The 14,546-nt window shown below is 36.2% G+C and overlaps 1 protein-coding gene across 1 annotated transcript in view; it reads left to right on the top strand.

The window, feature by feature from the left end:
* The window catches only part of ACTR3 (actin related protein 3), a 73,544-nt gene extending 59,647 nt beyond the window's left edge, over positions 1–13,897 (top strand). The window contains exons 9-12 of the mRNA XM_063647375.1: positions 6,773–6,865; positions 7,009–7,134; positions 10,921–11,004; positions 12,660–13,897. Coding sequence (XP_063503445.1) covers positions 6,773–6,865; positions 7,009–7,134; positions 10,921–11,004; positions 12,660–12,755 — 399 coding nt within the window. The 3' untranslated portion in view covers positions 12,756–13,897. The remainder of the gene's footprint in view (positions 1–6,772; positions 6,866–7,008; positions 7,135–10,920; positions 11,005–12,659) is intronic.
* Positions 13,898–14,546: the final 649 nt, after the last annotated feature.

The following is a 14,546-nucleotide window of genomic DNA, read 5'->3' as shown; positions in this document are numbered from 1 at the left end:
GTCTGCTACATCCCAGTCTGAACTTGCTTCTGTCTGTACCCAGTATAGAGTTGCCATATTCCTTTACTATCATTCTAGGGATTCCCTTTCCCTCTCTCTTGTGTTGGATCTCTTTTTCGTATATCCTATGTCTTTTTCACTCCTACTGTCCAATTCTTTATTTTGGTGATCATCTTCCAATAGAGTTCCTTTTAGGGTGCATGAGAGGGGAAAATGTCTGAAGTGTATTCATTTTATCTTCATACTTGTTGATAGTTTGGGTATAGAATTCTAGATTGGAAATAATTTTCCTTCAGCATTTTGAAGCCATTGCTTAATTGCTTTCCATTATAACTTGAAGTTAATAAAAGCTGATTTATATGTATAGGACCTGGTTTTTTTTTTTTTTCTCTGTACAAATGCTTGTAGGATCTTCCCTTTGTCCCCTAGCATCAGTGTGTGTGTTTTTTTGTTTTTTTTTTTTGTCTTTTTGTTTTAATCTGTAGGTTATTTCTTCAACTTTACCTACTGAGTTTTCTATTGGATTTTTAAGATTTCTGGCAACGTTTTTAATTCTCAAGAGCTTCCCCCACCCCTGCTTTTGAATATTCTTTTTTAAATGCTACCTTGTTCCTATTTCATTGTTGCCTATCTTCTGGCTCTTTAAGGATGTTAATCATAGGGTTGTTTTTTGTTTTTTGGTTTTTTAGTTTTCTTCTTTCTATAGTCTCTTCCAAGTTGCTTAGTCTCTTTCGAGTTGCTTTTTCTCTCTTTTGATTCCTGTGTTTTTCCTGCTAGAGACTTTTGCAGGCCAGTCATTTAAGAAGGGGACACTAGGCTGGGCGCAGTGGCTCACGCCTGTAATCCCAGCACTTTGGGATGCCAAGGCGGGTGAATCACCTGAGGTCAGGAGTTAGAGACCAGCTTGGCCAATATGGCAAAACCCCGTCTCTACTAAAAATACAAAAAATTAGCCGGGCGTGGTGGTGGGTGCCTGTAATTCCAGCTATTCGGGAGGCTGAGGCAGAAGAATCACTTGAACCTGGGAGGCAGAGGTTGCAGTGAGCTGAGATCACACTATTGCGCTCCAGCCTGGGCGACAGAGCAAAACTCTTTCTCAGAAAACAAAAACAAAAACAAAAAAAAAAGGAGACACTAAAAACCTGATTGGATGTCTGAGTTTTGTGGGTGGGGCTTGTTGACTGTGCCCTTTTCTTTGGGGGAATGCCATATATGTGTTACTTTAGGTCTTTTTAGGTAGTCTAGTTCCCAGAGAAGACTCCTGGCTGCTAAGTAAAGGCTGGCAGCCAAGCAGGAAGAGACTTTGCAAGTTGCCTACCTTCACGTGAAACTCCCCTTTTAGTACTTTCTGCTGTGTATTAGAGTCCTAGAAACTCTTTTCTTCAGTTGAGAGAATAGGGTTAACCACTTTTCTCTTTGGATAAGGAGGCGGCATTTGATGCTTCTTTGGAGAGGATCTAGACCTTTAACAGCTTCTAAGAGAGACTTTCAACCCGTCCTTCTTCCTGCCCTCCTTTCACCTCAATTCAAAGCTACCCAGGGCAGCCAGTTATTTGGGGGATGTGGAGAGGGAATTTGTGGTATAAAATAGCTTGGTTCTTAACTTGTTTTTTACTGATGACTTATTAAGTGTTTTGGAGTGTTTGCAAAGTCTTGTCCATCTGCTTTCCAGCTTAGCAAATTTGTTGCTGGTTTTGCTTTGCTCTCAATACTTTTATTTTGCCTTTAAAAAAAATTCTCAGGCTGGGCGCAGTAGGTCATGCCTGTAATTTTAGCAGTTTGGGAGGCTGAGGCGGGTGGATCATGAGCTCAGGAGTTTGAGACCAACCTGACCAACATGGTGAAACCCTGTCTCTACTAAAAATACAAAAAAAAATTAGCCGGGCGTGGTGGCGTGTGCCTGTAATCCCAGCTACTCAGGAGGCTGAGGCAGGAGAATTGCTTGGATCTGGGAGGCAGAGGTTGCAGTGAGTGGAGATGGTGCCACTGCACTCCAGCCTGGTGACAGAATGAGACTCTGTCTCAAAAAGAAGAAAAGAAAAAGAAAAAAAATTCTCTTTACTGGTATTTTGAGTAGTGTTTTGGAAGAGAACAAAATTAGATACATATGTTTACTTCACCATGTTTTCTCAAAATAGACCTGATTTTTGTATTTTATAAAGTGTGTCATACACACCTTTTTATTTTTATTTTTTTGTAATTTTACATGGATACTTCTGTGTCCTAGTTCTGTCATTTGAAGCATTCACTTGGTTTTTTGTTTCAGCTAGGTGAAAGTGTAGGCATCTGAACTGTCCAGTACTTCAGCGCTGAAGATAAAATGTATGAAAGAATAAGGAAATTTATTTTTGTACTTCTATAAGTTCATCACAAATACTAGAAAGAACTGTTTTTAGAAAGAGTGGGTTTGAAATGTGGCTTTTGTTTTTAAAAGGGAAATTTTTCGTTTTTTTAACAAAATCATCCTAAGTTTTTAAAACTTGTATAATAAGTTTCCAGGTGTAGGAAAGATTTGGACTACTGTGTTTACTTGGGTATGTTTGCTACTCCCTGTATTTTTTGGAGGAGAGAAAAGATATTCTTTCCTTGACAGTCTCTTCTAATGTTCTCAACATCAGTAGTCTTAAGACTTGACCAGGGAGCAGTTAGAGGCAGAACTGACTCTTTTGCTGATGGTGAAATAAAAGGCCTGAAAAATATTATGAGAGACCCTAGGTTGAATCTGTTAGTATTAAAGTATTGAATACTGTTAACAATTTATTGTCACTTTTTAAAATTGTTAATTCTTTTTCTTCTTCATTTATGTACTAAATAGTCATTGCTTGCTGCTTTACTCAATATTTTACCAGTTCTCACTTGGGGTTCTGTAGTCCAGTAGTCCCTATACATTTTTCAGATATATACTTAAGTCAGACTTCATTTTTTTAAATAAATCGGCATTTCTGTGTGTGGATCTAGGGTATGTTAATATTTGAAAGTTCTGTATTTTTTTTTCTTCTGTGCATTCTTTTTTTTTTTTCTTTGAGACGGAGTCTTGCTCTGTCACCCAGCTGGAGTGCAGTGGCGTGATGTCGGCTCACTGCAACCTCCACCTCCTGGGTTCAAGCGATTCTTCTGCCTAAGCCTCCCAAGTAGCTGGGATTACCGTGCCCGGCCTCTTCTGTGCATTCTTGGTTAAAAACTACTATAAAAAGGGCACAGGGCCTGGCGTGGTGGCTCATGCCTGTAATCCCAGCACTTTGGGAGGCCGAGGTGGGTGCATCACAAGGTCAGGAGATCGAGATCAGCCTGGCCAAAATGGTGAAACTCCATCTCTACTAAAAATACAAAAATTAGTCAGGCATGGTGGCGGATGCCTGTAATCCCAGGTACTCGGGAGGCTGAGGCAGGAGAATCGCTTGAACCTGGGAGGCGGAGGTTTCAGTGAGCCTAGGTGGCGCCACTGCACTCCAGTCTGGGTGACAGAGCGAGACTCCATCTAAAAAAAAACAAAAGACACAGAGATATATAGCACAGTACTGAATAACCCTATCTGTTACTTTTGCTTGAGCATGGTATAGCAGATAAACTATCTTATAGGTAGGAAAAGGACTATGGGAAGGTTAATGTGTGTGTGTGTGTGTGTGTGTGTTATTGTTTTAGGCAAATACTGAAGAGTATAGCCAACAAAGGACGATGTAAAGAATTTACAAGTTCTGTGTTAGCAATTTGATACACTTTTTAAAATGAGTATTATGGAACACATTTTTGTCAGGTTAATATTCTCTGTACAGATTTTGGAGAAGTAAATTTTTTGTAGTTAAAGCAAATGATAGGTTCTCAGGTTAAAGTGTCACTATGGGATCATAAAAATACGGTGCTTTGAGAACTGAAGGCTCTTTAGAAGATTTCACAGTCTGAAGCTGAAAATGATTGTCGAAGATCATGGATGTGTTCATGGGAAATAAAATTTTTAGGATTCTGATTCTGCTGCTCACTCCACTTAATCAGTAACTAAGTCATTTTCTGCCAGCATGTGAGCTTGTCTTTAAATTACTTATAGAGCCAGCTGAGTTGAGCTCTATTCTGTTTTCCCTGACAGATAAAATTTACCCTAGTCTGTAGGTTGGGTTCTAAAGGCTCAGTATGAGCCACATTTTCATACCCAGTGTATATTCCTCTTAGAATTCCTTATGTACACTCCTCAGCATGCTTCAAAAAGAGATTTTGGCTGCCATGTTCTTTTCTTTTATTATGATAATAAAGGTCAGTAGAATCTTTCTTAGTGATGTTTTACATGATCTAAATGAAAAGATTTTGTATTAGTATGTGTCACTTTGATAACATTAAATCTCTTCATTGTATGCACAGCCTGTAAATAATTTAGAACTAATCTTAAAATCTGGAAAAAGGCCGGGCATGGTGGCTTACACCTATAATCCCAGCACTTTGGGAGGCTGAGGCAGGTGAATCACCTGAGGTCAGGAGTTCGAGATCAGCCTGGCCAACGTGGTGAAACCCCGTCTCTACTAAAAACACAAAAATTAGCTGGGCGTGGTGGCGGGCGCCTGTAATCCCAGCTACTCTGGAGGCTGAGGTAGGAGAATTGCTTGAACCCAGGAGGCAGAGGTTGCAGTGAGCCAAGATTGCGCCACTGCACTCTAGCCTGGGTGTCAGATCGAGACTCGGTCTCAAAAAAAAAAAAAGGGAAAAAATTGACACAGGCCTAATAATTATCAATACAGTTATAGACTCAGTTTAATAAATAAAGGAATATTGTCTCTCAATTAGGACAACCTAATTATAAAAATGAGTGGCTGAGGAGATACACAATACTTGTTTGTTTTTGACTAATTAAAGCTAGATTTTGATTGTTTATTTAGAGACAGAGTCTCTCTCTGTTACCCAGGCTGGAGTGCAGTGGTGTGATCATAACTCAGTGTAACCTCGAATTCCTAGGGTCAAGCAATCCTTCTTCCTCAGCCTCTCAAGTAGCTGGAACTACAGGTGTGTGCCACCACGCCTAGCTAGTTTTTAAATTTTTTGTAGAGACAGGGTCTCACTATGTTGCCCAGGCTGGTGTCAAACTCTGGGTCTCAAGCAATCGTCCTGCCTTGGCCTCCCAAAGCACTGGGATTATAGGTGTGAGCCACCATGCCCAGCATCAAGTTGTTGTTTTTTTGTTTTTGTTTTTTTAAGTTAGTTTTTTAAAAAGTGTGTTTTTCTTGAGTGCCAGCTGTTTGGAAATATTAAGTTTATTTTGACTATGGTATATCATCGTTTGAATATATAGCTGATGTTTGTTATTCAAAGTAGATGTGCCAAAAAGTTCTTGAGAGCACTGAATTAGTGAACACTGAGCTAGCTATTGCTCCTAGGGGAAATACAGTATTAGGTTTCTTTGAGCCTCTGGTAACATTTTTGTTATCCCATTAACGTATACCCTTGTTTCATGTGTGTTTCTTTTTAAAGGCACTGCGTTTAGTATATCATTTTAGTATATTCATTTATATTCAATAGCACTAGAACACATGTCTGAACAAAGCTATCTAACTTGCTTTTTCTGTGTAAGACACATCACAGACTCCTTGTGTTTACTAGCCAGCACTTCAGCAGTATGCTTGGGGCCATTTTAAATAATGAAATCACTAACAAAAATATGAAAACTGTGCCACTAAGTAGAACTGTGAAAAGGACACTTGTTTATAGTATGAGAGCTGAAACTAGATACCAGAGTATCATCTTGTTCAACCTCAACAGGGAATGTGCACATCAGTGGACTCAAATTTTTGTTGCTCTACACATGTGCATGTGCATGTCCATGAATAACCATATTTTGATTTGGGGAGTTATAAATATGTTTTAGCGATTAGGTAAATTCACAAATATGGAATCATGAATAATGAGATTAGACTACATTTATTTATTTCATCCCCTATTGATGGACTTATGGGTTTTTCCTCTTAGAAACAAGGCTATAGTAAATATGCATATGTAATAGCATACATGTTTGGGGAGTTTCTTCAGGGTTTGTTCTAAGAAGTGGAGTTACTGGTATGTGCATTTAAAATTTTATTAGCTATTTGTATTAGTCCGTTTTCATACTGCTGATAAAGACATACCTGAGACTGGGCAATTTATAAAAGAAAGAGGTTTAACTGGACTTACGGTTCCACGTGGCTGGGGAAGCCTCACAATCGTGGCAGAAGGCAAGGAGGAGCAAGTCCTGTCTTACATGATGGCAGTAGGCAAAGAGAGAATGAGGAAGACGCAAAAGCAGAAATCCCTGATAAAACCATCAGACCTTGTGCAACTTATTGACTCTATGAGAACAGTATGGGGGAAACCACCCTCATGATTCAATTATCTCTCACCAGGTCCCTCCCACAACACGTGGAATTATGGGAGTACAATTCAAGATGAGATTTGGGTGGGGACACAGAGCCAGACCATGTCACTATTTTGTTATTGCCAAATTATTCTCCATAGTGGTTACATCAGTGTATACTCTCACAGCGTTATATGAAAGTTTCCATTTACCCAGATTTTTGCCAGCTCATAGTATATGTATGACTTTACATGTTTGCTATTCTGATAGTTATAAAATGGTATAGATCATCATAATTTTGAGTTTTCTCTGATTTCAGTGTCTTCAATCTGAATCTGTTAGAGACCAGTATTAGTGGTTTCTAAAAGGCCTTTTGTTTTTGAACTGAAAACTTTGTTTAACCTTTTATTGTGATACTTGTCAGTAGTGATATGATCTCTATTTTATATCCAACTTATTTTTCAGTTTGCTAATCCAGACTTTACACAACCTATCTCAGAAGTTGTAGATGAAGTAATTCAGAATTGTCCTATTGATGTCAGACGTCCTCTCTACAAGGTATTTATAGCAAAATTGTTATTCAAGGTCTTACTTTAAAAAAACTTAAACACCTCTCATAAAAAGGATATAATAGCATTTCAGTACTGTATATCTTTAAACTTTTCTCTTTTTAAATATTATATTTATTTTCTCTCCACTAGAATATTGTCCTCTCTGGAGGTTCAACCATGTTCAGGGACTTTGGACGTCGCTTGCAAAGAGATTTGAAAAGAACTGTAGATGCCCGGCTGAAATTAAGTGAGGAATTGAGTGGCGGTAGATTGAAGGTTGGTTTTCCCGATTATTGGTGAGAAGGTTGAGGGTGCCTTCCTTGATTGGGATGAAAAATATTTGCCAACATTCACTCTGATTTAGGAAAATAAGAGGAACGTGTCAGGTATTCTAATGGAAATGGTTAATGTTATAGATTTATGTCTGATATTCTGGATCATTTGATTCTTTTAGGATATTGTCTGTATTTCTGGAAAATAATTCTTAGTAAAACCTGTGGAAAGACTTTTTTTTAAATACCTCTCTCATAGATAATTAATATAGATTTCTTTGCATACACCAACAATAAAATTAATTATGGATCCACAAAATTTTATATACTATAGAAGGACAACAAAGCTGAGTTGAGATTGATGCCATTGTTGAGTAGTCAAGCCTGCTCTCAAAAACTGACTTTAGCTCCCACATAGCGACCTCAAAGTGTGCACTCAAATCGGTGGTTTAACAAAGTAACCTTTGTATTACATGTCCTGGACCTTTAGGCTTGAGGTTAAAAAAAATAAAAATTAATTTAAAATTCTTAGATGTCTACTTTCTATATTTAGAGATAGATTCTTCATTTTTTTCATCCTTGTTAAATATTGAAGCAGAACATTGACTTAGAGGAATGATATGGCTTTTTTCACAGCTGTTTGAAAAAAGGTATTTTGAATAAAGGTATTTCATGCTGAATAAAATAACCTTCTGCTTGGAAGATTACCAAGAATGAGGACTTTATCTGAAACTTCCACAATCATTCAGAATTACTTAAAAGTAAAGCACAACACTCTAGGGTTTGCTGATTGTCGAGAAATTGCATGATGGCTGACTGTTCTCAGCGCCTATATTTTGATTATCGTGAGTAAACCTATCCCTAGGAATGCAGTACAAAGTGTATGTTTTGGGTGGAAGGCAAAATATTGAACTCTGTCCCTATAATGTCATGACTTCACACTTCAGGAAGTCTACTCAATAGACTTTTAAAATGTTGCGTTTGCTTTTGTATCCCCTTCCCAACCAACCAAACCACCAGCCCACCCCCATTCATCCATTCATTTGCCCATCCATCTACTCCCCTTACCCACATATCTGTCTACTCTACCTCCTACCTAAAAAAGAAGTCATTGGGTTTTGCAAGTATAAATTCTCTGTACTGAGAATCCTACTAACCACATTGATTATGTGAATGAACATAGTGCATGTTCTGGTTTTTTTGTTAGAATACTTAAAAGATTGAAGTTGATTGTCCTAATGGTATGGTTATGGATGTATTAAGTAGCCATTTAGTTTTTAATAACTCATTACAGATATGTAAGTACAAAACAATGCTGTATGTTTTTGAGTATAGTATTTTAATAAAGTGAGATTGTTTAACATTTTTAAGCTCTTTTTACACTTGTAAATAAGAAATAAATTTACCCAGTGATCAGTACCGTATCGACGTATCGAAAGAAACAGGTTGGGTGTCCCTTTTTTGAATTGCTTCATACCAGAAGTGTTTCAGGTTTTGAGTTTTTCTGGATTTTGGAGTATTTGCATTATATACTGGTTCAACATCCTTAATCCAAAAATCTGAAATCGTGAGCATTTCCTTTGAACATCATGTTGGTGCTCAAAAAGTTTTTGGATCTTGGAGCATTTTGGATTTTCAGACTTGGGATGCTCATCATGTATAGGAAAAACCTTGTGTTTTGGAGGACTCTGCCTTCTTCACCTTAGTTTTACTTGCAAGTAACTTTTATGGTCTTAATAGCATGCCTTTATCTATCTATCTCTGGCTTTATTCCCCTTCCGTCTGTAATTTTTAATGGCAATGAAACAGCTTTGAAAAAAGCCATATCATTCTGTTTCTATAAATATGTGTGTGTACACACACACACACACACACACACTAAATTGTAGATATGATGGTTCATTATCCCCAAACATTTTAGTATATTTCTAAAATCAAGAACATATTACAGTTATCAAAATCATGAAATTAACCTTGATCCAGTGTTATCTAGTTATAGAACTGATTCTGATTTTACCAGTTGTTTCACTAATGTCCCTTATAACAAAAGGAGAACAAAATACCTTTTTCCCCCTTATCCAGGATCCAATCAAGGATTGCATGTTTCATTTACTTATTGTGTTGCTTCAGTCTGTTACATACTCAGTGTTTTTTGTCTTTCATGAATGAATGTAACATTTTTGAAGAGTACAGTCATTTATTTTGTAGCATATCCTTCAGCTTGGGTTTGTTTAATATTTCTGCTTGAGTAGGTTCAGATGATGTGCTTCTGGCAGTGTTGCCACAGAATTGATATTGTGTCATTTTTAGTGCATTGTATCAGTAGACACATGATAGAATTTGTCCTGTGTGTGAATTTTGAGCTTTTGCTTGAAGTTGTGTCTGCCAGGTTTTTTCACTATAAAGTTATTATGTTTTCCTTTATATTTAATAAGAACCTTATGAGGAGACACTTTCAGACTATCCTGTTTCTCGTTGAAGTTTCAGTCACTAGTTTTTAGCATCCATTGTGATTCTTTCCTAAAACAGTTATTACTGTGGTAGTTGCTAAATCGCGTTTTGCAATTTCCATCATTCCTTCTATGTTTTTAAGTCTTGTTTTACTATAAGCAAGAGTTTTCCCTTATCCCACATTCATTTATTCTTTTAGTAATATCTATATGACCTCCTGATTTCTCATTTTGTGGTCTGTATCTTTAATATCACTGTGATATCATAATATCAGTAATACCACTCATCATTAATTTTAATGCCACATTTTTTTTTTTTTCAGATTTGACCAGTGGGAGTTATTCACATGGCTCTTAGATTTTTTTTTTTGATGCAGCCACGTCTTTTTTTGCCTACTTCTGTACTTCCTGGCACAGCAAGGTGTTTCAGGCTGATCTTGTACTTTCTTTTTTCTGGCCCTGGAATCAGCCCTTTTTTTCTCCTTTTCTTTCTTCAAGACACCCTTGTCTTGTTCCTTTTAGTGGAGAATGTTACTAAGAAACCAAGCTTTGTGCTCATTGCTGCTGGGGTATCACTGAGTCTAGGCCTTCTCAGTGATTAGAGCTAGGGGTGTGTGTGTGTCTGTACATCTATATCTAATTCTCTACATAAATTAAAACCATGAATTTTTACAGATGTCTCCAGTTACAGAAGGTTCACTCTAGTTTTCTGCCCTTCCATATTGTAATGCCCTTCTCTGACAGTGAGAAACCTGGCTCCTATTATCTATAATAATATTTATGTTTTTGCTTAATCCTGGAATATGTATATAATAGTTTCAGAACTGTTAATCCACACCACTGAAAAACAGACCCAGAACTAGAGTTCAGTATTTGCTTATATTTTATCTTCAGCCTGAAGGCTTATAAGATTCAAAATACTGTGTTCACAAGTTGCTTGGGTTAGTCCCTTTCCTCACCTTAGTGTGCTTATATTTGAAAAAAGTACAATTAGTTTGTTTTTGTTGTACTTTGTTTTGCCCCAACCTCCCCTTCTTTTAAGGTGTTATTTTTTAATATGTAAAACACTAACATTTAGATTCTTAAAGTCAGAACTGTATAAAACGTGTGCTCATTGCTATTTCCCTTCCATTTATTCTGCTCTGTGCCCTCCCTGTCTCTTCCACAGTGTTCCCAACCCCTTTCCTCTGAGACAACCAATCTCAGTTGTTTCTAGTTTGTAAGATACCACCTGAATTTAGTACAAATATTATTTTTGTATATGTATATTTAAGGTTAAATGACACAGAAATTGTTATGTGAATTTACTATGAAGATGATCTTACTATGTCTTTCTTTAGCCAAAACCTATTGATGTACAAGTCATTACACACCACATGCAGCGATATGCAGTTTGGTTTGGAGGATCAATGCTGGCTTCCACGGTGAGTGTGATGAAGCTTACTTTTATTTTATTTTATCATTATTATTTTATTTATTTATTTTTGAGGTGGACTTTCGCTCTTGTCACCCAGGCTGGAGTGCAATGGCATGATCTTGGCTCACTGCAACCTCCATCTCCCGGGTTAAACTGGTTCTCCTGCCTCAGCTTCCCAAGTAGCCGGGACTACAGGCATGCGCCACCACACCTGGCTAATTTTGCATTTTTAGCAGAGACTGGGTTTCATTATGTTGGCTAGGTTACTCTTGAACTCCTGACCTTGGGTGATCCGCCCACCTCAACCTCCCAAAGTGTTGGGATTACAGGTGTGAGCCACTGCTCCTGGCTTTTATTATTATTATTATTATTTTTATTGAGATGAGGTCTTACTATGTTGCCAGGCTGGTCTCAAACTCCTGGGCTCAAGTGATCCTCCCACCTCAGCCTCCCAAAGAGCGCTGAGTTTACAGGTGTGAGCTACTGCACCTGGCTGAAGCTTATGTTTAAATTTATATATATATATTTAAGATAGAAGAGTCCGTCAATACTTAGAGAAGAACAAAGCAAATTCCTTTAAATTGTATCTAAAAATAATAGGAAACTTTGTGTATATGTGTTTGTAGTATTTTAAAAATTGGAAGTAATTTAAATTTAATTGGAAGTCATTTGAATTTAATTTTTTTTTTTTTTTTTTAGCTTGCTAGACATTATTTTAGAGTGACCATTTTATACTATGTTTTAAAGTTTATCAGTAGGGAAAGTTCTATTAAAACTGGTAATGTAGTCATCAGAAGGTCCTCGTTTGTTCTGTTTAAGTATTTAAAAACATTAAGGTAAAAGTTAAGTTTCATTGCATGGAAAGTATGATGTTTTACACTGAATAAAGGGAATTATTCTAAGAATCCTGTCCCCAAATTAAAATGTCTTTAAAGCCCCCTTAAAAGGTGTTCTAGTGTTCTAATACCATTAACCTGGGAAGAATTGGTGCTTTGTTCTGGTAGTGCGTGGAATATTAAAATGAAGGAGCTTTTATCTGAATTATTGAATAACTGTACAACTTTGGATTTAAAACCATTTCCAACATAGGAGGTGAAAGTTATTTTCTTCCTCAATTTTAGTATTCTTCAATTGGGCCATATAACCTAGTTGAGTTTGTGACTTTGCCTTGAGAAATAAGGTAACACAGCATGGAACAGTCTATCTTTTCCAGACCTTGAGTGAGGAAGGCAAATGATCTAGACATTTCTTAGAACTAGATGAAAAATAGTCATAGCATGACTAGGAGTAGTTTATCTATAGTTAGGCGAATGCCGCTTCTTTACATTATTGGTGCAGTGAAAGTATGGGAAAGTCTCAACAGAACAGACTGGACATTTGAGAACCTTCCATTTTTCAAAATTTCAGAATCCTTGCAGCAGGTGTGTGAGACAAGGATTGGGGACAGGAGTTAATTGCTCTTTTGGAGTTCCGATAAAGATTTATAGCTGGTTTTAAGTCATGGCTGCTAGAATTTCTAAGCTTTCATGCCATGAATGGATTAATAATAAACATTTTAGACTTAACATCTATTTTAAAGCATCACTCTTAAAGTTATTTCAATATTACCTTCAAGATGGTAGATTTTTGACCCTTATAAAAATATATATTTTTTGTTTTCAGCCTGAGTTCTACCAAGTATGCCACACCAAAAAGGATTATGAAGAAATTGGACCTAGCATTTGTCGTCACAATCCAGTGTTTGGAGTCATGTCGTAAAATTGGCTTCATAGTTATTGGGGTTAGGGAGGTGGGGAAGAGATAATCTTTCTGATTACCTGTTTTGTCTGGATGGCTGGTTTTGAGGTTTTAAACCTGACTTGAAATAGTAACACCAAACATGATTATACAGGAATATTTTAATAAGTGTATCACCATGCAGATGTAGAAGAGAGCGAAAGTGATTGTGTTTTTCTTTAGATTGAATAATTGAATCTTATGTGTAACAAAAAGAAGTGGGTTTTAGTTCTTTCTGTGCCCTGATATTTTGTATATTAATGAATTATCCAAGATTCGATGGGATTTATCAGTGTGTAGATAGCTCTATAATGCTTGAATTGTACACTTCTAAGTGTGCAGTGCAAGAGCTTGTTTATATTTCATACTTTTTATACTTTGAGGAAAAAAAGTCAAAGAAAAATTGTATTTGAGGGAAAAAACCATGACCAAGTAAAGGATAAATTCAAAAAATAGCCTCATGAGACTTGGCATACACACTCATGGGATTCCAGTTATTATGGAGTGCTTCCATCCCTCTCCACCCCTTCCCCCCAAAAGGTTTTCTTTGCAAGTGCTTTTGGAACTAAGAGCTAGTATCTTGGATTAACTGATGCCTGCTAGTGCTTTCTGATTACTCGCATTCTGTTTCTTGCTTTAAAAGAAGAGTAAAGACAAGAGTGTTGGACCAGTATTGCAGTTCTGTAGTGTCATTTCTTATAAAAAACAAAACAACAACAATAATTTATCAAAATTGGCATATTTAAAGCCTAACAACATTCTAATAAAGGCGCAAATTTCTTTTTAATACTTGTTTCAGGCTCTTTAATCTCTTTATAAGTTAACTAATAAATCTATTTTCTTCAAACTTCTGCAATAGTTCTTTAAAATCACAACAGTTAGCAAGCTGACTTTTTTAATGTGCTCAATACAAATACTTGTGAACTTTTAATATGTTGAGTGCTTTCATTTTGATAACTGGATCTCCATTTGATATTTTCATTTGTATAACTCATTTGAAGTCTGAAAATTTTTTTTAGTGCCAGTCCCTGAACATATCATTGAAAGTTAATATTCTTTGCATTTTAAAATATCTGGATTATGAAGAAAAAGTGATGAAAATAAATTAAAACTGAATTACCTTTTCTAATGTTTTTTTTTTAAGTAATGTAATTCTATTTTGTTTTTATGTGTATGATATGATTTCTGTTTCTGTTGAGATTTGGGAGTTATTGAAATCTCTGTAATGTGTATGGTAGAAAATTTCTTGTGACCTTAAAATTTTACCAGTTATTTATAGAAAGAGAAAATGAGAAATGTTTTATAGGCTTTTTACTAGCAATATCAGTGAACACTTGAACTCCATTATTCATGAAAATAACACGTTAGGATTAGAATACTTCTATTCAAAAGTGAAAGAATATAAAGTGTTTAGTTTTTTGTTTTTACTATAAAGATAGAATTGGGGAGTAACTTCAGTTTTTGTTTAGAGTGGATCTGAATATTTAAAATCCTATAATAATTTTTGTGAATCTTCATTCTTTGAGTATGGGATTGTAAAAGACAAACTGTATATCCTACAGTAGTATCATCATCAGTATCAAAAGTCTCCTTTGTTTTTACTTGGAAAAGTAATTCACAAACATTATAAAAATACTATTCAAACAGTACCAAAGAGTAGATTAGCAAAAGTAAGTTTTTTTCCCTAGCCTGTCTCATTTTTCCATCATTACACAGACTACTTGGAACGTCTTAGATGTCCTTGTATTGTAATTTTCTGTGTAGGCAGAAATA

The sequence above is a fragment of the Pongo pygmaeus genome, chromosome 11, assembly GCF_028885625.2.
Source record: "Pongo pygmaeus isolate AG05252 chromosome 11, NHGRI_mPonPyg2-v2.0_pri, whole genome shotgun sequence".
In the NCBI taxonomy this organism is placed as follows: domain Eukaryota; kingdom Metazoa; phylum Chordata; class Mammalia; order Primates; family Hominidae; genus Pongo; species Pongo pygmaeus.
Note: the sequence above shows the minus strand (reverse complement) of the source record. Positions and strands in the feature narration are given on the sequence as shown.